Source organism: Tachypleus tridentatus, chromosome 12, assembly GCF_004210375.1.
Source record: "Tachypleus tridentatus isolate NWPU-2018 chromosome 12, ASM421037v1, whole genome shotgun sequence".
Lineage (NCBI taxonomy): Eukaryota > Metazoa > Arthropoda > Merostomata > Xiphosura > Limulidae > Tachypleus > Tachypleus tridentatus.
In genome coordinates, this window is record NC_134836.1 from 45361906 (window position 1) to 45388820 (window position 26915).

The 26915-nt window shown below is 30.9% G+C and overlaps 1 protein-coding gene across 4 annotated transcripts in view; it reads left to right on the top strand.

Moving 5' to 3' along the window:
- The window catches only part of CadN (neural cadherin), a 154153-nt gene extending 128065 nt beyond the window's left edge, over nucleotides 1-26088 (top strand). For 2 of the 4 annotated variants that reach the window (XM_076469121.1, XM_076469120.1), the window contains exons 22-36: nucleotides 787-920; nucleotides 1446-1697; nucleotides 2034-2243; nucleotides 2529-2819; nucleotides 3241-3488; nucleotides 5221-5498; nucleotides 5724-6072; nucleotides 7778-8020; nucleotides 11582-11762; nucleotides 12090-12256; nucleotides 13462-13765; nucleotides 14085-14265; nucleotides 15796-16037; nucleotides 20529-20774; nucleotides 23389-26088. In XM_076469121.1, coding sequence (XP_076325236.1) covers nucleotides 787-920; nucleotides 1446-1697; nucleotides 2034-2243; nucleotides 2529-2819; nucleotides 3241-3488; nucleotides 5221-5498; nucleotides 5724-6072; nucleotides 7778-8020; nucleotides 11582-11762; nucleotides 12090-12256; nucleotides 13462-13765; nucleotides 14085-14265; nucleotides 15796-16037; nucleotides 20529-20774; nucleotides 23389-23648 — 3586 coding nt within the window. In that variant the 3' untranslated portion in view covers nucleotides 23649-26088. Of the gene's footprint in view, nucleotides 1-786; nucleotides 921-1445; nucleotides 1698-2033; nucleotides 2244-2528; nucleotides 2820-3240; nucleotides 3489-5220; nucleotides 5499-5723; nucleotides 6073-7777; nucleotides 8021-11581; nucleotides 11763-12089; nucleotides 12257-13461; nucleotides 13766-14084; nucleotides 14266-15795; nucleotides 16038-17110; nucleotides 17374-20528; nucleotides 20775-23388 lie in introns of all 4 variants that reach the window. The other 2 variants (XM_076469119.1, XM_076469118.1) reach the window with 1 other exon arrangement.
- Nucleotides 26089-26915: the final 827 nt, after the last annotated feature.

Consider the following 26915-nt stretch of genomic DNA (forward strand, 5'->3'; position numbering starts at 1 on the left):
TCACATTAATTCAAACATTTAAATACTTTGGATGCAGATTAACTCAATGTGCAGAAGTTCAGAGCACATGAAAATAATACATGTTCTGAATCAGCAGATATTTTTTTAAAGTTTACAGCTTGTTTAATAATATATAAGTTTATTGCAGTGTACTTCATTAGAGTATTTCTTCTGTGTATATATAAAGTTGAAACGTAATAACCACATCTGTAGTATTGTGTATGCTGTAGTAATGGTTTCATGATTGAAGTTAGAAACTGATCAGTGTGCACTGTCATAAACAAATGAATAAATTGTCTTTATGTATGTTTTGATAAAGTAGCAATAATTTGAGAATGGTGTCAACAATTGTATTGAAATCTTACAAGGTGACATTTAAGCAAGCTATGAATCTTAATATACAACTTGTCATGGTTTATTAAACAGTGCAAGTTCATGTGTTGTTATAGATAATTCAATAGTACATTAGAAGTATTGATCAAATGGTCAAGGAATTATAGATGGAACAAGGATGCCTTTCACATAAATTGGGAAATTTTATTCTGTCCGAAGTGTTTAAATCATCTATAATGGTTACATTCTGTTCCTAAATAATTATTTACAATATTTCTTGGGAATAAGGCATGTTCTATACATCTATTTTGAGTAAATATGCTTTAATTTCTTGAAGACACAATTTAAGTGTTGAATTTAATGTTATATAAAAATAAGTTCTATTATCATAATTCTTTCATGTTTGTGTAGCTACATTTTATTTTCATAAATGTACACATTTTTCTACACCAGTTATACCATTGATCGATCATCTGACAAGAGAAGGCAATTTAGAATAGGCAAAGATGGAGTAGTCAGCATCCAAAGAAAACTTGACCGAGAAGATACACCAAGACATCAAGTGAAAATTCTTGCCATTGACGATGGTAAGTTGGTTTTAATATTGAACATATTAAACCAAAATGAATTCATATTTTCTTAACAAAGAATAGAATTGTTCAAAAGTGGTAAAACTCTTAAACCTCATGATTACTGATCAAAATGAATAGACTTAAATTGTAAAATGTGTAACATTGGAAGTTTTTCACTTTTTAGATGTAATTGTTTTTGTTTTCCTTATAGCAATCTTATAGTAATCATTCTAGAGTAATTGCACATCTATTTGTAGCATTGCATGAACAGCTCTTGATTGGTTTACTGTAAAATATCATTACTTTCTTTAAAAGTCTAAAATAAAGGGGTAATGGGGAATTGCATTTAAACAGATATTTGGGCACACAAATATTTATACCTGTACTTCTATGGTATACAATAGAATTATTTTCCATTACATAGAATTGTGTTAAGTTCATGTTAAAATTTTGTAGTTTTCAAATGCAGTCACAGTTTTCAATTAAGAATTGTTATTCTTATGTGGTGAATGATTTATTACAAAATATTTCTTTCTTTAGGTGAACCCCCTTTAACAGCTACTGCTACTCTGACAGTTGTGGTCAGTGATATCAATGACAATGCTCCTCGCTTTCTCAAGGACTATCGTCCAGTTATAATGGAAAATACTAGACCTCCTCAGAAGGTGGAAGAAATCCAAGCTACTGATGATGATGATCGCTCTAAAGGCAACGGTCCGCCCTTTACTTTTCGTATGGATCCCGAAGCTCCAGAAGTTATAAGAGAATTCTTTAAGGTTGAACATCAGCCTGGTTAGTGCTTTTGTAATGTATCCTAGCTTTAGTGACAGGTATTAATTAGTTGGCTACTTGCATCTTTAAGGAGTGACATAAATATCAAACAGATGTGGGAATTTCATTTAATAATAATGCATCTTATTTCATAAATGTGATACATTGTTAGATATGTGAATAGTTGGTGTTATAAGTTAATCCTTTTCTAATTATGAAAGCTAGTTTTAACTATTTGAAAATAGTATGATTTTTCCTGTAGTGTTTCTCAATTAACTAAAGACAAAGTTTCAAATTTTTAAAGAAAATTACTTAATTATTTACAAAGTTACCAAAAATATGTACAACTTCTTTTAGAGGGAGCAAATGGTGATGGTATGGCAATAGTCACAGCACACGTGGAATTTGATCGAGAAGAAAAGAAGGAATATCATGTGCCAATTGTAATCAAGGATAGTGGGGTGCCACAGAAAACTGGAACAAGTACATTGACCGTAATTATTGGAGATGAAAATGATAACTTAATGCTTCCTGGTCACAAGGATATTTTTGTATACAATTTCAAAGGTTAGTCTTTGTATAAAATAGGTGTTTAAAATAGCACAATATTTTTGATAAAACTTTATACCAGAACATTTGTCTGGTACTAACCAAAAGTACCTTTTGTGATTATTTACTTTATGTGGGCAAAATTACATTTTCTATACAAAACCTAATGGTAATAATTTTGTACAACCATGAAATGGTGAGATGGAACTAAGATAGTTTTTCTAATAAGCATATTAATGACCATCAAGTACACTAAATGTTGCTGTTTTATTGTATCATAATCTTGAAAATGATACTTTTTAGGTACAACTCCTCCAACACCAGTGGGAAGAGTTCATGTTGAAGATTTGGATGACTGGGACCTTCCTGATAAGATGTTTTCCTGGGAGAATAATGTTCCTCACCCTAACTTTGAACTTGACCAACACTCAGGCATTATAACAATGAAAAATGTTACATCAGGAGGCAGCTTCCTCCTTAGTTTCAGCGTGTTTGACCGAAAACACACGAAAGAAGTAAAAGCCACCGTTAATGTTACTGTTCAGGAAATTCCTGAAGAGGCTATATATAACTCTGGGTCTGTTAGGATCCATGGTATGAAAATAGATTATGGTTATTCATAACCCATCATAGGTAGTTTAACTTGAATTAATTAATTAGAATTAAGTTGTAACATTGACACTTAATCATAACCAAGTCTCAGATTATCAGTAATGTGCAAACTATGTCCATTGCATATGCTGTATGGTATTTTGCAGTCTGTTTTTTTTTTCTTCCACTTGCACACTGACAATATTTCAATTTCTGGCAAAAATATGACATTTATATTTTAATGCTTAAATTTTTATGATAATATATCTTTTGTGTGATTTCAATTTTACCTTTGATAATTTTTCTGTACCCGTTATTTAATGGAACAAGAAAATAGCATAATTATAAAAGTACAGTATAATAAATGTTTACAATGGTAATATGTTACACAAAATCAGTTTCTACTAAACTTTGTTTTATTTAGGTACCTCGGCTGAAGATTTTGTCAGAACTTTAAGTAGGAAGGGTCATTCCACGGTGATCAGTAAATATAACAAATTCAGAGATGTCATAGCTGAACTGTTAGAAACAGATAGAGAAAATGTAGATATATTTACTGTGTACCCCAAACAAGAAAGGCCTCCAATTACCGATGTTAGATTTTCTGCTCATGGCTCCCCCTATTATAAAGCTAGCATGTTAGATGGTGCTGTTTCTCTAAATCGAGGGCTGGTGAGTTCAAAACGTTTTGTTTGTTTTTTTAGTACAAATGCAGTACTAAGATAAATTTCTTAGAATTTCTTTAAACATGTATATTATCACAAAATGTTGGCTAACTCTCTCACTTGTATATTATCACAAAATGTTGGCTAACTCTCTCACTTTTATTTTTTCATTATGTATTTCATAGTGCATGTTAGATTTCAAACTTAATTTTTTCTGTAGAATATGTTTCAAAATATGCAATAACTTTTGTGGGAGGTTTTGTCTTCATTTGTGAAATTTGTTACCTCTCAATTCACCAGGATACAACTTTGGAGTTATTTGATGTAAACAAATTTGTGTACAGGTGTAGCTACATTGGTGTGATGACATGTGTAGCTTTTTATACATAGAGTATACAGACATTGTGTAATTTATTGAACTGAAATATATGGTTATCTTTAATTTCAAAGTTGCTGGCTGTTATTTTTTGTATTTTTGTGTAAATTTGGTGTGAGAGAATGAGTGAATCTGTGTATTATATAAATATTAAAGGAAGGTATTCTAGACAAATGAACACCCAACTGATAAGAACGTCCTGTGACAAATCAAGTCAAGATGAGCAGTGTTGAGGAATTAAAGTTTAATGATTATGGCTAGGTTCCACATTTTTTATAATGATGTAGATTTGAAGATTTATGTGTATGTATTTGACATATTTTGAATAACTTGACTATATGTTTGTATTTGTGATTCCCATGAATCCTTACTTCTGCCAGTTATCCAGATGAAGTTGGTCCATTGAATGTGAAACATGCATTTCATAAGACATCTTCTGTAATCTGCTGGTATATTTGTCCTACTCCAAGTTTTTCCACTATTACTGGCATTTCGCTTACAGGTCTAGATCTGTATTAACTTGACCTAGCATGGCCAGATGGTTAGGGTGCTTGAATTGTTATCTAAGAGTTGCGGGTTCCAATCCTCACCGTACGAAACGTGTCAACATTTTTAGCCTTGAGGGTGTTATAATGTGATAATCAACCATACTGTTAGTTGGTAAAAGAGTAGCCCAATAGTTGGCAGTGGGTGGTGCTGCTGCTAAATTAGGGGCAACTACTGCAGATAGCTTTCTTGTAGCTTTGCACATAATTCAAAAACAAACAAATCAAATGTTTTACTTTACGTGCAGATATTTCTTATTAAAAATCCTGTATGTGATTGCTTCTCTAAATCTGGTGAAAATAGCACCTTTTTAAAAAAAATAAACTTTGTATATGTTAAATAGATAGGAAATTATTGTTCTTTAATGTGTTTTATGAACATAGTTAAACATTGTTTAACTGACATACCCTTTGAACAAGGACATATTGTTAGAATTCTTTCAAAGCTATCCAAAATTGATGGTTTTGTCTAGATTGGTTATGCATAAGTACTTTCTTATTCAATTGAATAGCATATCAGCAGGTTGTTCCAGTGAAGAGAGAGAGCCATGATGAGAAAATGCTATAAAGAGTGTCTTTCAATACCAAAGATTCAAGTGAAATAACTGTTTTATACTTTTTTTAGACATTTAAGTCACATGAAAAGTTGCTCCCAAATGCAAAATGTGCAGTATTCTGCAAAACGTTCCTATGCTGGTGTCAGTTGTCATATTTTCTGTATTGAAATTTCCAGCTTAAATAAATAAAGATTATTTTCCAACAATATGATTATTTGTATGAAATCAAAATCATGATATGTATGATTGTTATTACCTCAGATTGAGAAGAAAGTTGGTATCAACATCACCATGGTGGGAATTGATGAGTGTTTGATTGAAAATCTGAACTGTGAGGATAGCTGCACCAATAAGCTGATAGTGGAGCGCCAGCCAATTGTTGTAAATGCCAATAGGACTTCCTTTGTTGGTGTAAACAGCTGGATTAAACCAATGTGTGTATGTGGTGCAAGAGATTTCTCTGAAGAAGAGTCATGTAGACAAAGACCACTTCCTTGTTTCAACAATGGTAGATGTAGTGAGGGTTCAAATGGAGTCAAGTAAGAATAAACTTCAGTGTAGTAATGGATAAATATTAATGTGTTATGAATTTTAAATAAGTGAATGTGGTACGAGTTAAATGATTACATAATTGTTAATTAGTATCTCAAAAATATTTGAATACTTTAAAATATTTTGAAGTGGAATGAACAATGTTTTTTATAATATTCTGTTTTAAAGCAATTACTTTACACACAATAATAACAATAATTATTTTTGTTCAGATGTAATTGTACTGGACAATTCGATGGACCTCAGTGTCAGATCACAACACGTTCGTTCAATGGTAGAGGGTGGGCGTGGTTTCCAGCCTTGCAACAGTGTGAGAATTCTCATCTCAGTTTAGAGTTCATGACTCTGAAACCCAATGGTCTACTGCTTTACAATGGACCTATCACTAACCCAGAACCCCGAGAAATTGGTATACAGGATTTCTTGTCTGTAGAACTTCAAGATGGGAGGCCTAGGCTCTTGGTGGATTTTGGATCAGGGACAGCAGAGGTTAGAGTGAACACCAAAAGAACCCTAAACGATGGAGAATGGCATAAGTTAAACATATTCTGGGATAGAGAAGTAAGTAATTTTTTTCTTTTTATTAGGCATGCATAAAAACTTGGAAAAAATATTACTCATGAAACTATTATTCATCAGTCTATAACAAGCAACTACCTATTTGCTCTTGTATAATTTTTTGTTGCCTAAAAATTGACACGTATATTCCAATACTGCAAACCATTTGTTAGGAGAAAACAAATTTAGGTGTCTCAAAAACTGCTTCAGAAGGATGCAATATGCCTTATTATTGTAAGTGAATATATCAAATTTTGTTCATAAATAAAACTAAACTACTGCAATAACCTTTCTACTGAAGAGTGAAAATTAATTTTGTCAACATCCCACACACTGAAATGTATCTTATTCAGATCACTAATCTCATAATGTTAGATGTTAGAGAAAAAAGAGAAATAAAAGCTGTTCTAATTTGCAGTAAAAACAATACAGTTTACACACAGTTGTTCAAGCAGTTTGGTAATAAATCTTCAACCACTACTCTATTTGCAGTACCTCAACCAGCCTGAGAGCCCTGTTACTGGGCAAGAAACCTTTGTATGGGAAATATGGTGTGGTTGATGTATGATGTTACTCTTATTCTTATCATTACTAATACATCTGTTTACATCCTGGTCACTTGACACATTCTGTGATTGCCAGTCCTTCAGAATGTTGAGGAAGTTAAGTCAGACAAAATAATGACAATGTGTAACTTGAAGTAAAAAATATTTTCCTCAATTCCGATGTGTAATAATGTGTATAAGATTAGTATAAATTATGCTTCACCTTGTTCTAGTTCACAAGAAAACTGCTTTTGTCTCAATTATGACTGTTTATCATATCCCAGCTGTCCTAAAGAACATTAATACTGTAGAAAAGGCTTCAGGAGTACTTGATATAGCTGATATGGTGCATCATGTATATATTGTCATATGTTCTTTAATTTCACTGAGAAGATATTATTTAGATGCACTTTAAATCATGATACTATACATTATATTGTCCAAATAAGGTTTATGGTTCTCATTGTTAAGATGGTTGTTTTGGACATGTTCCTTTTTATTACCACCCAGTAGATTCTAGCAGGCTCTTGACTGGTGTTGCCCATTGATGAAACAAATAACGTAAAGTATGAATCTTATATTTAATTATTTTTTGTCATTCATTGTCAAGATTAAATTTTGTAGTTATTTCATCATAGTTTCACTGATTATATACTACAGAAAAAACCCTCAAACTGTCAACTTCTGATGGCATAACATCACCTGACTCCAAGTTATGTAAAATTTTAGTTTTGTACTTGCTGTATCTTGAATATATTACATTACAAACCTGAAAAACAAATAGTATATGTTACACTGTGTGATGTGAAGGAACTTGTATACAATTTAGATTTAATACATTACATTTCAAGTGTTTACAACTTATTGAAACATATTAAAGATATAAAATTATCAAATTGAGTGCAAGTTACATTTTGTGTATCTTACAGGGTTTACAGTTTCATGTTTCAACATGTTTTTTAAAAACGAATTACATGATAATAGCACACACACGTACATAATGTACTTTATACAATTTAAAAACACTATCAAAACATACTTGAACAAGCATACTGGCACATATTGGTGACTCACGGGTTAACGACAAGATATGAAAAGTATTGAAAGATCAGGACTGTAATATGTCAGATTTCATTGATCTTGTATTATCTTTTTAATTCCAGAATATTCGAATCAGAGTAGATGATTGTATCCATGCCGAGATCACCGATTCTGAAACACCCAAGTTTGACAGTTCAGGCTGTGAAGGTCATGGAACCATTCCTCCTTTCAATGAATTTTTGAACGTGAATTCTCCACTTCAAATTGGTGGAGTCCACCATAAAATTCTGAACTTTACCTGGCAGTATCAACACACTAGAGAAGGTTTTGAAGGGTGCATAAGAAATGTATTTCATAATAGTGAGGTAATTAAATGATTTTCCCTCTTATCATAATATGTTGTACTTTCTTTAAGCTTTCTTTTCTCATGGATGAAGATTAAATGTCAGTACAAAAAAAATAATAGAACCGATTAATTTAAATAGTGTATTATTTTGTCAAATGTTTTTTGATATATTTATTTATACTGTTATAATAACTTGCATAAAGTTTCTCCATTAAAAAAAAAATAATAATAATAAAATGTTTATAAATGCCAGTCAACTTGATTAGCTCTAAGAAATGTACTTTACATAAAACATTAATTGATGACTGAAGTTTTTATTTTAACCTAACAGCATAAAATCACTGTTAGAAAAAGTTTGAGTAATCTCCGTAATGATTGCACATGTGAGGCATCTGATGATCACATGATTTAAAGTGTTTATAAAAGAACATTTGGTGACAGTTATAGTTCATTGTATTTTGCTTCAGTGTTGGAATATGGTCACCAAAAATAGCATGAGTCAGCCTGGCACCAGTGCTATTTGCTTAAGATTAGATTTTGTTAAAAATATTTGTGGCATCTCTTTTTGAAAAACAGTATTTAGAATATATTTATTGATTGAAATCACTTTGGGGATGTCACATCTCATACATGCTTGATGGATGTGAAATTGAGTGAGCATAGTAATCTTTATTTACTCTTATTAAGAGATATTTCATTAAGCCTATCACATTGAAAATAGATGGTTAATCCACTAAAAATGTTCTGGACTATAGGTGTGCTATAAAAGCATCCACCAATTTCTGTGTTCTTGCAGTCAAAACACAACTAAATTTTATTAAACCAGGTACAATTTAAAAAGTGCTTGAAAAGAAACTTTTAATGTGCTTTATTGTTTATATTAAATGTTTGGTTGTAAAACTCCACATTTACTAAAATAGTCTTATCTTCTATTTTTCTTTTTTTAATAGAAATTTTGTTCCATGTATTTAAATCAGTTTTAGCTTGTTTCATGTTTATTAACATATTTCTTTTGATAATTTATTTTGCCTGTTGTAACAGTCAACTTCTTGTGATAAACCATGCAAATGCAACATAGCTAAATAAGTGTTTGAAACCAAATGACCTACATCTTAAAATGGAGCCATCATGAAGCATCATAATAAAATATTTTGCTACCAATATTTTTGGTCAAGGAAAATTTGCATTTATAAACTGCAAATTTCCAAAATTAAAAGAAAATAGAATAAAAAAAAATCCTATTTTATTACCTTTGGCTGCACCAAGCATCAATGCTTTTAAAGTGTAACTAATTTCTCTGACTGCATCTCAGAATGGCTGGTATGGGTATTAACAATTTTACTAATTAGTAAAACCATACCAGCCATTTTGAGTTGCATTTTTACTTAGAGGTTTCTTCTTATCAATTTCTCTGACTGTTTTTGCTTTAGGTTATATGTTTCCAAACATTACATGCTAAAGTTCTTAACTTCATAGGTAGTAATGCAAGTGTAACCATTATTTACAAAATTGGATAAACCAAAGGTTTTGGAAAATAAAAAGAATGTTAAGCTAACTCAGAGGATTGGGAAGTAAGTTTGACTAATAAAACATTCTTTTGCTAATTCTTCAAGAAATGTTAATGTTGATGATAACAGACTTTAAATATAGGACAGGCATTGATTTTGTATTTATAGATAAACAATTGTTTAATTCAGAACAATTTTTCATCACAATTTGAAAGCTGAGTTATGAGTTGCACTCAGTAAGTTCATTAATCGAGAAAAGGTTAAGCTGAAATTGGTGTCAAGTGCACTAGTACATGGCAGGACCATTAAAAAAAAAAATAAATTAAATGTCAGTTCTTTCACAGTATCATTCCACCACAACTGAACATTATAATGCACCTAGTTCTGGTTTCTTTTCACACGAGTGTTTACCTGTTTACTGGCTGCAAGGTGAAGGACTGTCAATAGGTAAAAGAATATTGCTCTCTGTCATTGACTCACTGACTGCTTTTTGCTGCTATTAAAAGTGAGCTATTTCTTGCCTTGCTGTAAATAGAAATGCATTTTCTTGGGCATCTAGCACACAAGATAACCCTCTGAAATATGTTTCATATCACTTGTACAGTTGTAACTTATACCAGTTGCTTTATTAATTGCAATGAGCCAAGAACAAGAAATATTGGTTATTTGCTTGAGTTATTGCTGACATGCAGTATCCAAATGTTTAAGCAACTCTACCATTGGTTTAAATGCAGATGCACATTATTCTAATGACATTTTGAGGATCTTGTTGCCAATTACAAAGAGCTTACTGTGACCTGTGATCTTTCATAAAAACCCAGTGGCTTTTCATGTGGGTGAAAAATCTGTGCATTTTCCTTGACATCTAATCATGATTTCTGAATTATTTGGAACACTTAATTTCTGAGATTCTCCTTAGATGTGCAACTGAGAGAAGATGCTGTGAGGCTATTATATATAGCACACAGAAACATTTTATTTCACATGGCTGATCACTAAATGGTTCATTTGCATAATGATTTAATTGGTTGAAACTGTTTTATAACAATGGTTTTGTATTTTCACAGCAATAACGTCACATCTTCTGTTTGTCCTTTATGTTGTGGAGTGTACAAGTTTTTTTTAAATCTGTTTTAAAAGTAATGAAATATTTAAGTATTGGTAATAATTCTTAAACAAAATTATAGTTTATTCTGGCAGAATCTGTGGTAGAAAAAATTTGGAGACAGGAAGCTTTATTGAACATTACTTACAAGAAGCAATAAAACCTTTAATTCCAAAAAATGATTTTATTTGTTTTCATAAACTTTGTTTACAAAGTGTATCTTTTAATTGGAATATTTGATTTTTATTAGAAATAAATAGGATATTTTTTCATAGTCTCTGAAGTCTGAAGTAAAATATTTAATTTTTTTTAAAACAATTGAAACTTTCCATTTTACAGCTACTTAATAAAATTTGATGTAGAAATTTTTTAAGGAACAAGTCTTAGATCTGGCATTACCAGGTGGTTAAGATATTCAACCTACAATCCGAGGGTCGCTGGCTCAAATCTCCACTGCACCAAACATGCTTGCCCTTTCAGCCATGGGGGCATTATAATGTTAGGGTCAATCCCACTATTCGTTGGTAAAAGAGTAGATCAGAATCGGCAATGAGTGGTGATGACTAGCTGCCTTCCCTCTAGTCTTACACTGCTAAATTAGGGATGGTTAGCACAGATAGCCCTCATGTAGCTTTCCACAAAATTCAACAACAAATCTTGTAATTCTTCCACATTCTGTATAATGTATTTGCTTTCGCTGAAGTCATCAAAATAGATTGTACAGTGATTGAGCTGTAATTATACATACTGTCATCAAGTTAAAACTGCTTATCTTGTTGTAATTTTCTGTTTGTAACAACAGAACTTGTAGTCAAATATTTAAATATTTTTGTGTTTTGCTGTTCAGTAGCATGGCTTGTGAAGTTATCTTGTATGAATTGAGGCCCTTGAGTTTTTTTTATGAATGTGCCATGCGAGATATTTACAATGTCTTTGAAACAAATATCAGTAATAATGTATTTTGCAGATGTTTGACCTTGGAAGTCCAGGCAGTTCTGATGGTAGTCAGCCAGGTTGTCCACCTGCAGATGATAGTTGTAATGTTAACAGTATCACTTCCTTCTGTGATCATGGTAAATGTGAAGGCACCTATCATTCAGCTCGGTGTATCTGTGATCCTGGTTGGCATGGGGCTCACTGTAACCGAGGTACATATTTAAAAAATTAAAATATATTTTTTTCTGTTATATAACATTTGAATACCATATGTTATCAACAGCTTAGTTGTACTGGTGTGAAAGTATTTGAAAGATATTTAAGAAAAAAATGTTTTTGGTATGTGTGAGCTTAGGTATATCTTCCAAAATAAACAATCAAATTCATAGATAAATGTAAAAGATAATTTGTTTGGATTGGTGTTTATAGTTAAATTGTGGCAAAAATTAAATGGGTAAAGAATCTGAAGTGTCTTTGTTGTAAAAGTCAGTTAATATAAATGTTAAAATACAACTTATTAAGAAAAATTATTCTTACAGCTACTCAAGCCAAGATGTTTCAACAGAGCAGCTACATAAAGTATGCTTTGTCCTTTGAACCAGACACTTACAAGACTGACATTCAGCTCATGTTCCGTACTCGACAGAAACACGGAGAGCTTTTCCGGGCCACAAGTAAACATGGTCGAGAATATTGTATTCTAGAGGTATTTCTTTTCAATTTCAAGGTTCTTTCTTCCCAAAGTGTTTATAATATTTTCAATGTACTCCACAACATCTAGTAAAAGTCTTACTCATCCTTAAAAAATTAGTGGGAAACTTAAAGCTTATGTTTTGATTGTATGTTTATATATTTAGCATATAAAGTTTAAAATGTGAAGCAGTTTTGTTATGAAAGACGTCATCAGTGCTTTGTATTCTTAAGGTTAAAGTGTGACATTATTTAGTATTAAATATTAAAATAAACCCAATATTCAAGCCAGTCACATAACTATAAAACTTTAAAAAAAAATTCTAGATGAACCTATCACTTTAGTAAAACCTAAATCTCCTAATGGAACATTGCAAACTGTAATTCATCTTAAAACTGAGAAATGATGAAGGAACAGAAATAAATAGGAGGAAAATAATATAAGTAAGAACATTGGATTTGTTTGTAAATTATCAATTTTAAACAAACATAATTCAAAAATTCCTGAGTGGATCAATAATAAGTTTGAGAAATGAGACTTCTAAAAGCACTTGTTTTAAAAGTAGTTTGAATAGGAAAGGTCAACTGAATGGTTAGTTTCAACCAGTTGTTTTCATTTATTTTTTGAATTTATTATAAGTGACAAACAATCATTGGAATTGTTTTCAGAGAACCACAACTTGTTCAGAATTATGAAGATTAAAGCAAAAACAAATTACATTTGCTACACATACTGTTTTCAGTTGCTAATGTAACACTGATAGTTATTACAACTTGAACAATTGTGCAAGGATGAAGTCATTTAAAATATGGTCAATTATAAATTAAAGGTTTAAGATATCCAATATTTTAGAGTAATTGATGTTTAAAATGTTAAGGGTGGGTAAGTCATAAAATATTTATTATATTAATGCAGCCAGCATGTAATACTCTTATTTTGGTTTATAAAGATACTAAAACTCAGTTTCCATCATAAATTAAAATCCTGTACTTTAGTCTTAATTTTTAAAATTAGTATATTCATGATTGGGGTTTCTTAATGTTTCAAGATAGTCTTGAAATTAAAATTATTCAAACTAATTTGTACATATCTCATTCTAAATGAAATGTAAATGACCAAATTTGCATAACTGGAACTTTACCATGTTTGAGAAGATGTACAAAAAGATGACTCTTTGTATTATCAACTTGCAATGTTAAAGCTCATTCACTGTTTTACAGGTTCGGGACAAGAAACTCCACTTTCGTTTTAACCTTAATCAACACAGTTCCACAGATGAACGAGAGTTATGGCTTCCTCATGTGACTGTCAGTGATGGCCAGTGGCACACTGTTCAAGTTCTTAGATATGGAAGCACAGCTAGTATCTCATTGGATGGGGGTGGAGGACGGCGTTACAATGAGATTATCGACTATAAGAACCTACATCAGTTGATGGAAATGGAAAAACAAAATGTTATTGCCGGAGGTGATGTTCAGTACGTAGGACCAGGAGTTACAGTAGTGGATAATGATTTCCATGAAGGTAAGAATCTACTTGATGTACCAGAAATAGTTAATGTTTCTATTGCATTAATAAAAAAAAAAAACTAATTTTGTCTTATCTTACAGTAACAAGTTATGAATGTCTTGTGGGTGGGGGTAGTCTACCAACCTATGAATGAAAAGTGACAAGTAGGCAGAAAATAAATTCACTGAAAATGGTATTTTTGTTATCAGGTGTTAAAAAAAATGTAAGAACAAAAAAAAAACCTGTTCTGTATTCTTGTTCTTATACCTTTGTAAAAAGCGATTTAAAAATGAGAAACTAGTAATTTAAATTTTTGATATTCATGTTTATACAGGCTGCATGAATGATATAAGACTTGATCAGCGGTATCTTCCTATGGAGAATGGATCTGAAAATGCGGCTGTTGTTGAATGGAACAATCTTATTGATGGTTGTCCTTCTAACAGTCCATGCAAAAACATAATCTGCCCTCCACCTTTTGTTTGTAAAGATCTCTGGCTTCTACATGAGTGCAGGTATTTAATATAAGGTTCTTCATGGCCATAAAATTTTTGTGACCACTTAAGTAGCATTTATTTCTCATCCATTACCATGTGAAATGCTCAAAGCGGGTTAATTTATTTCATAAGAGTGACTGACATTTCTTAATGTATAATGTTCTTCTATATTGGTTAGTGATAAATTCCCAACAAGGAAGGGATATTCATATACAAAATTAGACTGAAGGACTAAACAGAATATAATTTTAAAAATGGAAGCCTTCAGTACTCTCAAGGGGAAAGAAAAATTCCTGTAACAAAGTTTTAAGTTTAAATTATAGGTAGTATTTATATTTGTAGTCTGCATGAACCAATATCTAGTTTATCTATTCTTGACAGAAAACTTCTATAATTTAAATTATTGTTAGGTAGTACTATATAGTCATGACCAATGATTAAGTTGTTACAAAGGCAGCATGAAAAATGTAACCTTGTTCTTGTGAAATACAATTAACCCTCAGTATAATGCTAAAATGTTTTAACATTCATTTGACAAAGTCCATTTATCATTTTAATAATTATAAAAAATTGCCAACCAAAATGTTTAATGTATTTCTATGGTAAATTTTTATTGTTAATATTTTACTCTTTGTTCTTTCCTGATTTATATGTTTTATTTGGAAACATTAATGTACATATTGTTATAAAGTAATGGGTTTATTAATTTAGGTGTTTACTGAGAAAAGGAAAAGCTGATTAATATTGGCTACTAACATTTCTTTAATCTCAGCACGTGATTGATTTTTTTCCTTGCTTTTTTAACAGTTTGTATTACTAACTAAAGTGAAGAGACAGGCTCAGGAAGTAAAGTTTTATCACAAGTGCTATTTCGATATGAAAAATATGAACAGAATAATAGCACATAGAAACTAAACTTTAAATATATTTGAGTCATATACTGCTCTTTTTCATGGCTGTGGTCTGATTTATCTACTAAAAATTTCAGGCTTTATCAGAAATGTTTTGTTATAGTTGTCAATGATAGAACAAACACAGTTTGCACTTTTTTGCAATAGTTCCTTTAGAGTAGTATTTCACTGGGAAATGCATGCTTGGTTAAAACTAAAATTTAGTCTACTTTTTAACACTTCTGAAGGTTTTCATACTTTGTAAAAGATATTTTATAAAGATTTTGTACTAACAACAGCTATATGTTGTAGGAGGAATTCAGTCAATGTAAACAACATTATTGAGGAACTTAAAATTTTAAACAACATTAAGGTGAATAACTAATGAATTTTTAAATACAAGTAGTTTACATTGATGAACTCTAATTCACATAAATAATACAAAAACTCAATTAAATGTGTAAAATTTTGTGGTCAATTTTAAGACAAAATTGTACCTTTTAATTACAGTTTTAATAACTGTTCTCCAGAAATGTTTAAAATTGATCAATATTTGGATTGAGTTCCTTCTACTACCAACAAAGATTTGTAGTAACCTGCTTGGTGATGGGTTGTAGAGTAGCAAACTAACAATAGAGCTTGGGATCTTTTGCAACAGGTGTCGTGATGGTTTTGTAGTGACAGAGGATGGTAAAAACTGCACTGATGCTAATGCTTGTTTGAGTGATCCTTGTTACAATGGTGGCACGTGTGTGGACAGGCCAGACGGCAAAGGACATTATTGTCTATGTACTGACAGCTTTAGTGGTAGTGATTGCCAGTCAATGGTCCAGGCAAAAGTGATGAAGCTAAGCATGGCAGCTCTTGCAGCCATTTTGGTCTGTCTCCTTAACATCTTGAGTAAGTATAGTGTTAAAAACAAAAGGATGGAACAGGAAAGAGTTTTGTGTGACCCAAAATTTTCTCGAAAATCTCGAATGGATGCCAAATTTTGTGTAGTGAAATTATCTCTTCAGCATTTCAAAACAAGCGCTGAAAATAGTGCATATATTTGATAACTACTTAGGAACTTTACAAAGCTAAAACATTTGTGTGTATATAAGTGTGTGTGTGTGTGTGTGTGTAGCACTTAAATCTTGGTGATGAAAAGCAGCAAACACACACAAATGGCTACGTAAAAAAACCTTCCAAAGAAACGGGTAAAAAAAATTAAATACATCCACTAATAATGAACAGATGGTCACATATTTGCATGTAAGGCTCAAAGATAAAGCAAACAACAATTGACCTTAAGTGTGTTTTCTTTAACTTGCATAACTAATACTAATATAGCTAAAGTTGTCCATTTTTGAAAAAAGTATATACTCAATGTTAATTTGTTTTTCTCATTTGCATAGAAATCTTTTAGTTGTAAAATTAGACCTAACCTTTAGGAAACATTCATAATTTTCTTTGAACATACAAAATTTATTGAAGTATGCACTAAATTAGTTAGTATTTATTTGCTTCCCAAGTATTAAAGATAAGAAGAGGTAACCAAGTTTTATGTGACAAGTTACCTTAAGTCATATTAACTCACCTTGAGCAATATCAAGTACTTATATACTAAAAGCATAAATATTAATGCATTATTATTTTTACTCTATTAGGAAAAAATAAGCAAGCAACTAAACTATAATAGCACATTTGGAATGCTTCAAGATTTACCCTAAACATTATTGCATCCCTATACATGAACATTTCTATCTTTTATTTATCATCTTGGAATATTTTTCTAGTGCTTTACCACCAGAGACTGTGTGTTGCACATGTAAGGTGCGTAGAACAGAAACAAAATTACACTTTAATTCTGCATCATCTTGAAATCCTGTACTCCAGTAAATTTCAAATGAGGAACACTTAACTCTTTCTTGGTCCATTTTTTTTATTAGTATTTTATATTTTATACAATTTAGTGTCATTATTTACCTCAGATGTCCTGTGGGTTTTGAAGTGTCTGAAGACAGACTACAGTGTCTGGATGAGAATGAATGTCTCACAAAACCATGTGGCTATGGTGGACACTGTTACAACAGGCCTCATGGCAAGGGTTACTACTGTGAATGTCCTAGTGGATGGTCATGTGAAAATTGCACCTGTTCTGAGGATGAAGTAGGAAGTAAACTGAGTGTTCCTTTATTGGGTCTTGGAATTGATGCTTTAGCCATAATTGTGGCTAGTATAGCAGTTTACTTAAGTAAGCTTGTATTCCGTGAATTGTATTTGTGTAAAGAAACTGTATGTTACCTACATTTAATGTTCTATTTCTCACTGACATGTTTTATTCATTCCACGCTGCAATGCAATTTAAAATGAAAAAATATCTGCTGTGTGCACATCCTCACAACTGGATATAACGTGCTGTTTTATCATAGTTTGTGTTAGTTCTGCATTTTACTAAGATTGTAATACTTTTCTTTTTTACATTCCCTAGAATAATACACAAATCAAAGTTATATAGCACTCTTGTAAGTATAGATTTGACTAAAATAGGTATTCATTCAAATGTTTGTGATTTTTTTTAATAATAGCCATAAACTACTTTCAAACATATATTTGAAGTTGCTTTACAGACAACTTATTTCAGAATATTTTCAAAGAAGTGTAGCAAAGTTTTAAAAATAATAATGTTCAACTTCAGTTTAACTCAGATTGGTAACTTTGAGTTGTATAAATTAATTGTATAATAAGAACAGTAATTAACTAAAAATAACTAACAAGGAAATGTCTTGTATATAATAAATCACATATTTGCATCAGGTAATTTTTACATGAGAATTCCTGTGAAGTTTTGAAAATTTGAACATTTTGCAGTCTTCATATAGTTCATTTATTGTAAATAGTGTTTATATGAGCAGCATAAGATTCACAAATAGTCCAAATTGTAATGTTAATTGCAGAAGGTGTTTCGTATGCTTTTGATCATTTGTAGTCTATCCTTAAATGAGGTGCTGTAACAGTTTCAGTGGTCCTTAATCTTGTACGTTTTATACTAATATGTATTTCAATCAAATTGCAAATCAAAACTATTAATAATTTACCAGAAGACAAAAGAATTATGCAATATACATTTAGTTGTAAAACATCCTCCACCACATCCACACATTTTAATTCATATTTAGAATTGTACAGGGATGTGATGGTTTGTCTTAATTTCTACATGTCTGCAGTAATTCCTGTATGCTGAATCAAGAAATAATATACATTTTTCTCCATCAAATATAGATTTTTTGTAAACATCACATGTACATTTGCATAAGTGAAATTTGTCATTGAAATTGGGTCACCAATGACTATAGATTTCTCTAGACCAATTTGGGAGTCTTATTTATCGTTCTAGAAACCAAACTTAACAATAAAAAAAAAAAAGTTTATTGTTGTAAACAAATTAATATTTTTGAAGTCTGCATCGATAAATTATAGAAAATTCATTATTAAAATCCTTTATGAAGTTTCAGTTTGCAGGCCTGTGTTGTTATTGTTATTTTAGTTAAATTTTGCTTCTCTGGATCAAACTGTTTTATAAAGTATTTTCCTGAATATGCAGGAAATGCAATAAGAAATATATCGAGAGTGATTAACTCTTTCAGCATCAGCTCATTCCCAGGGAATGAACATTTTGTGCTCTAACTTTTACATTAGTGTATTTTTGCAAAATTTTGTAAGTTATTAGTAAACATTACAATATATGCTTTTGTATCTAATATATCAGAATTTGTTTTATTAACTTTTATTATTTTTTTAAGTAATGTTTTTTTCATGATTTTTTCTTTTGAAATCTTTATTATCCAACATGAAAAGTAATTTTGGTTTGAAGATTAGAAATACTTTTATGTATCAAAACATTTTTAAATATTGTATACAAAATCTTTAATCCTGAGTTAATTATCAGAGATCTGTTTAAAAAAATAAACTTAATTTTCACTGTCGAATATCTGTATGGGATCATTCACTTTGACTTTGTAATCACCAAAAAAATAAGGAAATATAAATTATACTTTCTTGTTTTAGAATGACAGGAAATTATAGCACAAAAGCACATATATTTTGTTTAAATGGCTTATATCTCATAACATACATGAAGTATAGCAAACAGTTAGCTCTTCTATTTATGAACGTTTTACTTGTTTGCTGCTTGCCAGAGGTTCCAAGATTTTATCAATTTTTGCAGTTGAATGATGTGAAATAATTGTTTAGGTTATTTATTGAAATAACTAAAAATCAAAGAACAATATCGGTACAATAGAATCCCAATTTAATTTATTAAGCTAATATCTAAGCTGTATTTAGGTCTAAAAATAAATATATGGAATTTCAAGCTCACTAAAGTGTCACCTTACTGTTTGAAATCTTGTACACATGTTTATCAGTATTTCAGACAGGCTGAAGTAGGGGGACATTCTAAGCTTTTAATTGGTTATTCACACATCATAAAGTAGTTGTAGATTAGTGGATCCAAAAAAATGTAAAGAAGTGGGTATAACTACTGTGTTCATAAATGCAGCAGTGTTTCAACAAATATGATGTGTGGTGAATATGGACTTAAGATGTGTTTCCATGTGTATGTGCTAGATTTATTCATGTTAAATGTTCTATAATTCATGGAGAAATTTCAACACTCGATACATTTTAGGTTGTGAAAATCATTCTAAATTACAATTTTGTTATTACACTTTCCATGTTTTGCCTTGTTTATGTGAAAGATATAAAACTTTATTCTTGTGCCAAAAAAAAAACTACTTAGTATAAAATATATGAATGTATAATATAGTATTGTATGAAATGTTTCTGTTAGAAATAATTCTGGCTTGTATATACGTTATACACACATACACGATTGTATTTTTTCAACTAATAGGTTTTCCTCTGCATCTACACAAAAAAGATTCTCTTAGTTAGTGGTGTTAAAATGCTGTATTACTATTTGTATATGCAAAAATATTTTTCTGTACAGCATGGACAAAATGTAAACATCTTTTGTTTTGTTTCTGGTAAGATATCACTGTTGTTAAATTTGTCTTTTTTTTTTTTCGAAGTATATCAGTGAGTTTTAACTGTTGAAATTAGGTCTGTGATCATATGTGTTTGTGTGTAATATTTTTGAGTTTGGAAGACTGGACATTCTTTAGTTGATAGCATATTTAGAAAACTTTGGAATGTCCTTAATTGGAATTGGCTTACATGTTAAGATCTTACTGCTCAGTTAAGAGAAAATCAAATTTTAGATCTTGCTATTAATATATTAGATTATAATTAAAATAATATGATGTATAATAAATATTGTATACTATAGACAATCCTGTTTTATACATATTATTTTACTCAATATTTCAATATTTTCTGTACATCTAGTTTTGGTACTAGTTATTGTTGCGTATACAAGGAGTCGTCGACCAGATGGGAAGTATGGACATGGTGAAGTAGATGATGATGTTCGAGAAAACATCATCAGTTATGATGATGAAGGTGGTGGGGAAGATGATATGAATGCTTATGACATTACTCCTTTACGTATACCAATTGATGCAAATGGGTTGCCAATTGGAGCTAAGCCTGGACCAGAAAAGCCTCCAATGAAAGACCCACGACAGAGACAAGGTGGGCGTTCTGACACAGATTTGAAGGTTGTTTATACAAAGCAATGAAATTATTTTATGAGTTTTAGGGGAAATTGGTTTTTTAAAACTGTTTTATATTTATTTTTCACAAAGGAATACAGTTTTTGGAAAGTTTACTAACAAAGTTTGTATTTTTATTGAACAGTGTATAACCAAAAGTTTACTAACAAAGTTTGTATTTTTATTGAACAGTGGATAACCTCATGCATGCAATAGTAACTTATGAATGTAACCTTGCTAATAACCCTTTTCTGGTGTGTGTGTGTGTTTTAGGTCACTCTTAATAAAATTCTAAGATCATTATTTTGTTAAATATTTCTGTTTATATTCTCATACACAATTTAGCTTTTAAACTTGTTTCATTCAGGTCTGGTCTAAGACTGATTCTGGTAATGTCTCTTTCTCTCTCTTTTTTTATGTAAACTTTTACCACACCTCTACAAAAATTTTAAACATAGTGTACTGTATGAGTGCCTCACATTTCCCAAGCACGTGTTCATATGCTTGATCTGAAATGAATATTTCAAGTTCCTGTATGTGCATTTTCATACTTTTTAGTAGTTCAGTCTGTATACTAAATATTGTGTAGGACATTTAAGTTCACATATAACTTTAGATGTTTTTGGTACAAAATTCTGCTTTTATTTAAACAAATACTAAAATGTATTTTCAGGTTTTTTGTTAACTCGGAACTGATTTGTTTACAAATGTTTTAACTTTATAAAATATTATAAATAATGTTTTGGAACATAAATTTTATTTTTGTGTTTTAACCCTATTCAAGTGAATATAATATTTTAACTATCAGATTATTTTAAATAGTAATTTATTTTATATGGCCAATTCATTAATTTATCCAGATTTGCTTTAAACAAATCTAAAATACAAATGATGAAATATAAACTCTTTCTACAGTACACTTCACAAACAGAACTACTGATCTTATCCTTTATTAGCATACCTATGAAGACAAGTTGTCACTATGAACTGCTGTTAATCTGAAATTATTATGCTCACTACAGAGATGTTAACCCCAGATTATTTTGTTTTGATCATACCCTAGCTAAATAGTACCTATAAAGTAAACTGCAGATGCAAATAGAAAATGTACCATAATTTCAAGTGTTGTAGAATTTTAACTACTGATTAACCATACATTAAGTCATTCAAAATAAGTAAACCATGTATTTATATACTTTGTAGTAGTTCATCATTGCTCATCGTAGGAATATTAATGCAGAAATCAATTATTCCTGTCTTTCTGCTGTGATTCTAGTTTTTTTAGTCTTGCATCCTTACTTTACATTAATTAATCTTGCAACTGTTAAGATATTGGAAAAACTGAGTGGCATGTTCAAAATCACTAAAAATAAGTATTTTCAACATATTTTTTGTGATACATAAGCTTCAAACTTGATTTACAAAAAAATTCTCCAGCTGTTGTTTCTCAATATGGCAAAGGAACAAGTTGTTATAAATTGATTTTGATTAATATCATTGCAAGTTATCAGGGTTTATTGGCCTACAGCTCTTTACCACAAGTGTCTGTGGCTTGTTGGGAATTAAGTTTAATGATAAACAGCACACAGTTCACTTGTGTTAAAATATATTAAAACAAGTCAACTGTACACGCAAATGTTCATTACGTAGTTCATTACCACTATTGAATCCAGAGCTTTAAGTAACTGTTTTTCACATCAATAGTCCACACAGTCTGGTGCAGCTACTTTAGAACTCTGTTATCACAATACAATCAATAATAAATTCACTTACGTTACTCCACTGATCACTACAGTTGTATTGAGAGCTTTATATAATTCTATTTTACATCAAAAGTCCACACAGGATAGTTATTTTACAAGCTAGTTGACAAGATAAATTTTTCTTCGTTATTCTGTTTTTAAAATACAATCCATGATTTATTGCACTTTACAACTTGCCACTATTCACTTCTTATGGCTCAACTCATGATCATAGTCTATTTCTTTTCCTTTTAAATCTGAAACCTTGAACTTTCTATAAACTAAGATTTTAAGATGTAACAATACCCACTTAAAGCAATAAGTACAGAAATTTCAAGTAACATGGTATCAGTTTACAACAAATTAACTACACAACAAATGATTCATAAACAGTTACTTCAAACTTGCCATAACTGAAAATAATGTGCATTAATACTTGCAATATAAACTAAATAATACTCTCACACTAAACTTAAAATTCATAGTTGTGTATATCTAACACAATTCATTCATTTTGATCATACATATTATATCAAATAAGATTCCTTGGTGGTAAATCCTAATAATTCTGAAAAACACTTGGAAATCTTACAACATATTAACTCTGATATTAAAATATAAATCATACTGTTAATCTAATAATCATTTATTGATAATTTTTTCATTTGAACTAAGTAGATAGAAGGCTTAAAGATATTGTCCCATGTAAATAATTTGAGCTTACTGGAAAATTGACAAAATGTTTCATATTTAAGGAATAAACTTCAAGCAGTAGTAGTATACATTTGTTTAACTTAGTTCGGTATGTTTTAACTTCTTAGTCCGTGATCTAAATTGTCATAATTTAAACAGTGCCACCTGGTGGACAGCCTGATGTGGGAGATTTCATTCAAGATCATTTGGATAAAGCAGACAATGATCCTAATGCCCCACCATTTGATGACCTGCGAAACTATGCTTACGAAGGAAGTGGAAGCACAGCAGGATCGCTCAGCTCTTTGGCCTCAGGAACTGATGACAATGAGCAGGACTTTGACTACCTTAATGGATGGGGTCCTCGATTTTCCAAACTTGCTGACATGTATGGTCAAGGCGAAAGTGAAGAAGACTAGTCAGTCAGTCATCACTACACACTTACCTTGTTGCTGGCCATACCTCTACTGAATCATTCCATTGGATGTGTTCTTTCCCTTTAGGACCAGTGACAGATTCACATGGGAGAGTTTCTTCCACCTAGAGACAGTGTGATCTGTGTGACCTTAAAATTGTTGTAGTAACCCTTTAACACAGTGTGTGTTTGTATGTATGTATGTGTAAGAGCATGTTCTTTTATAGTCAGTATTCTGTGTCTATTCTTTGACTGGCAAAATTAATGCCACGTGGAATATTTATCATATTTCGCTGTGTTTAGATGCTTTTGTCTACTTGTAACTCATAGTGCTTGGTTGTTGTCAAAAGACTTACACTAATGGTGATGGGTATTATTTTCAGTCAAATTTATTGTAGTTATATTGTATTTTGAGAGTCAAATTTTATTGGGCTTTTATGGTTTCATATAGATATTAAGAGGTATTTACAGCATAAGCCTTTTATTTGTGTTTGTGATAGTTAATGCTTGAATCTCAGTCTGACCCTGCTGTAGAGGTGTATTTTATACAGGTAACATGTATGGAAGAATAAAGGTCACATTTTAATGGAAACTGAAAGAGTAGTGGTGTTAAAGTAAGAATGTCGAGGCATGTTGTGTTAAAAGTCTTGTTACTCGCTCATTGGTTCTAAAGGGAAGTTCAAGGAGCAACTGGTCTATCTTCTGCCTGCTCAACACTGTTTGGTTATCTTTTTGAGGATAATCCTTAGCTTGTATAATAATGTATTTGTTGTCATGTGTTTGTATTTCTGACTGATCATTAGCATTTATACAATCATTGCTTTTAGCAATTAGAAATACTTAAAGTAGTTTCCTGCTTGAATAGAATCCACTCATCTTTTCTTATTTTTTTTTGTCAAATCACTTAGAATGGACCAACAAGACCCTTGTAATGGCACCATTAGGCATTTACATGAAGGCAGGTGTAAAGAAAGGATAAAGCTTTTATATCGACTACATCATATACGAGGTTGAACGAGAGTGACTTATGAACACAGTTTATTTAGATGCATTCCAAATGAAACAAAGTTAAATGAAAGATACATTTACATAAAGGTGTCAAGATTTGGTGCTTGGTTGTCTTCTACATGCTGTGAGTGTTATTGTGCTAATCATCTCATGCATGGTTGTCTTGTTTCAGAAAAATGTTGAAAATATGTAATCTCAATTTTAATAGTATTTATCATAGATAGCACTGTGTTACGTTTAGTTTGTCCTTCATTGTAAAATTACAAGTCCAAGAGCAAAGCAGTCGATCCAGTTGTTGAAATATTATGTTAAAGCATCTCTTTAAGTTTGCCTACAGCTTTCACCTGTGGAAGGCACCATCCTATATAGTTTATCTAACCTTGTCTTATCTTCATTGAAATTAGCACCAATAAGATGGCTACTTGGAAGCTAAACACTACAGCTCAAACTGCCACATTTCATTAACACCAACTTCTTAAATGGTTTGTGGTACAGTACTTGACCAAGACCTCTCTTTAAATAAGATGAAAGATCTTATGTAATTATCCTTGTATGAAATAGAAATTGGTGGATCCTATTTGTTAAGTAGCCTTTCCTCAGGAGGAATTAAGAGCTAAGCATGTGTATTTGTATTTCTGTAAGCATTAGAAAGAGTCCTCAATATTAGTGATATTTGTGCATTTTCATTATTTGTTCATTTTTTTTAAGTTCATAAGTGAATTTTAAAATGATTTTCATTTTTTATTGTTTTTGTATTGTACACCAAAGTGCTGTGCACTTGCCACTCATTGACTTTAAAGTTGCACATGGAGGTTAGGCAGGATAGTGTGTTCTGTAGGAGTGTGGATTAAGTGAGGTTTCTATATACATATAGAAAGAGAGAGAATTTCATGGTAATGTAATAGCTGACGTCAACAGCATTTGGAGACTTGTACATTTTAACCTTGTTGCTGCTGGCCATTCATGAAATTCGTTAAATCACACTGTTTTTGACTGACAGGTATCACAAATCCAAAGTTAATAATTCAGTAAAAATAGATAAAGCATGGTCTTTTGATGGCATACTTGCATTATAGTAGCAGAAAGAGTTATACAAAGTGCCTGCTCAGTTACACGGTATACCCACACTTCTTCAGAACATTAGTCGAACACCATCCCTGCCTTGAAGTGAAATCCTGCCACACTGGGCTTTTTTCTTATTTTTTCAAATAAACAAATGTCACTGTATAAGTAATATCAGATTTGTTTCTCAAACATATAGTATACTGATTCATGTGGTTTAATGTATTCCATTGTGTTCCAAGTATTAGAACTGACTTGTGACATTTTTCATCATTTTATGTCATTGTCGTTTTATATCATGACTTTATTGTAGCCAAAAGTATCTTTCAAGGCAGTTTGTTTGATTCAGAACAAATAAATGATATATAGATCCAGCATGTAGTGTGGATTTTCTATACTAAAACTATTAAATTTCACTAAAACGTAAATAGTATGACTATAGTTGAAATAAATTTTTCTCATCATTTTAATTGCTTTCCTTGTTATTAATTAAATGTGTTTTAAACATAATGTTTTATGACTCAAATAAAGGTGATTTTGATGAAAGGGAATTACCAACTGAACTCTTTCTGGAGTTCTGATCCCTTGTATGGCTTTTGAATACAGTATCTCTTCTTTCATCACAACAAAAATATTGTATCAAATGAAAGCTTAATTATGTATAGCCATCATGTTGAAAGTTAAGATCAGTTTTGTAAATATCTTCCAACTGGATACACATTTGTGTACTATTTGACTTTTAACCTTTTTGAAATTGTAACTTATCAACATACTCAGTATTGTTATTGTATTGCTAATTACAAGTCCAATATTTTTCAAGACACTGGCGTTTTCCACCCAGTACAATCACTTTGCAAATAGTTTTCAGTACATTTTAATACGTATGCAAAATGGAGATATTAGCATTAAGACATTGAAAATCTTTATATTGCTTAATGATAAGGCATGTAAGTTAAGAAAATATGGTTCGTGATAGTTTAAACATGTTTGTAATGGATCAAAAACAATTATAAATCCATCAAAAAGCCATGGAAAGACTGTTATAAATTTTTTTTCGTGATTCTGGAATTGAAAAGGGAAAAATGTTTTGGTAGAAAATTTGCTGCCCTTTCAGGGACATTATAATGGGAACGGTCAATCTCACTGTTCGTTGGTAAAAGAGTTTGCGGTGGGTGGTGAAGACTAGCTGCTTTCCCTCTAG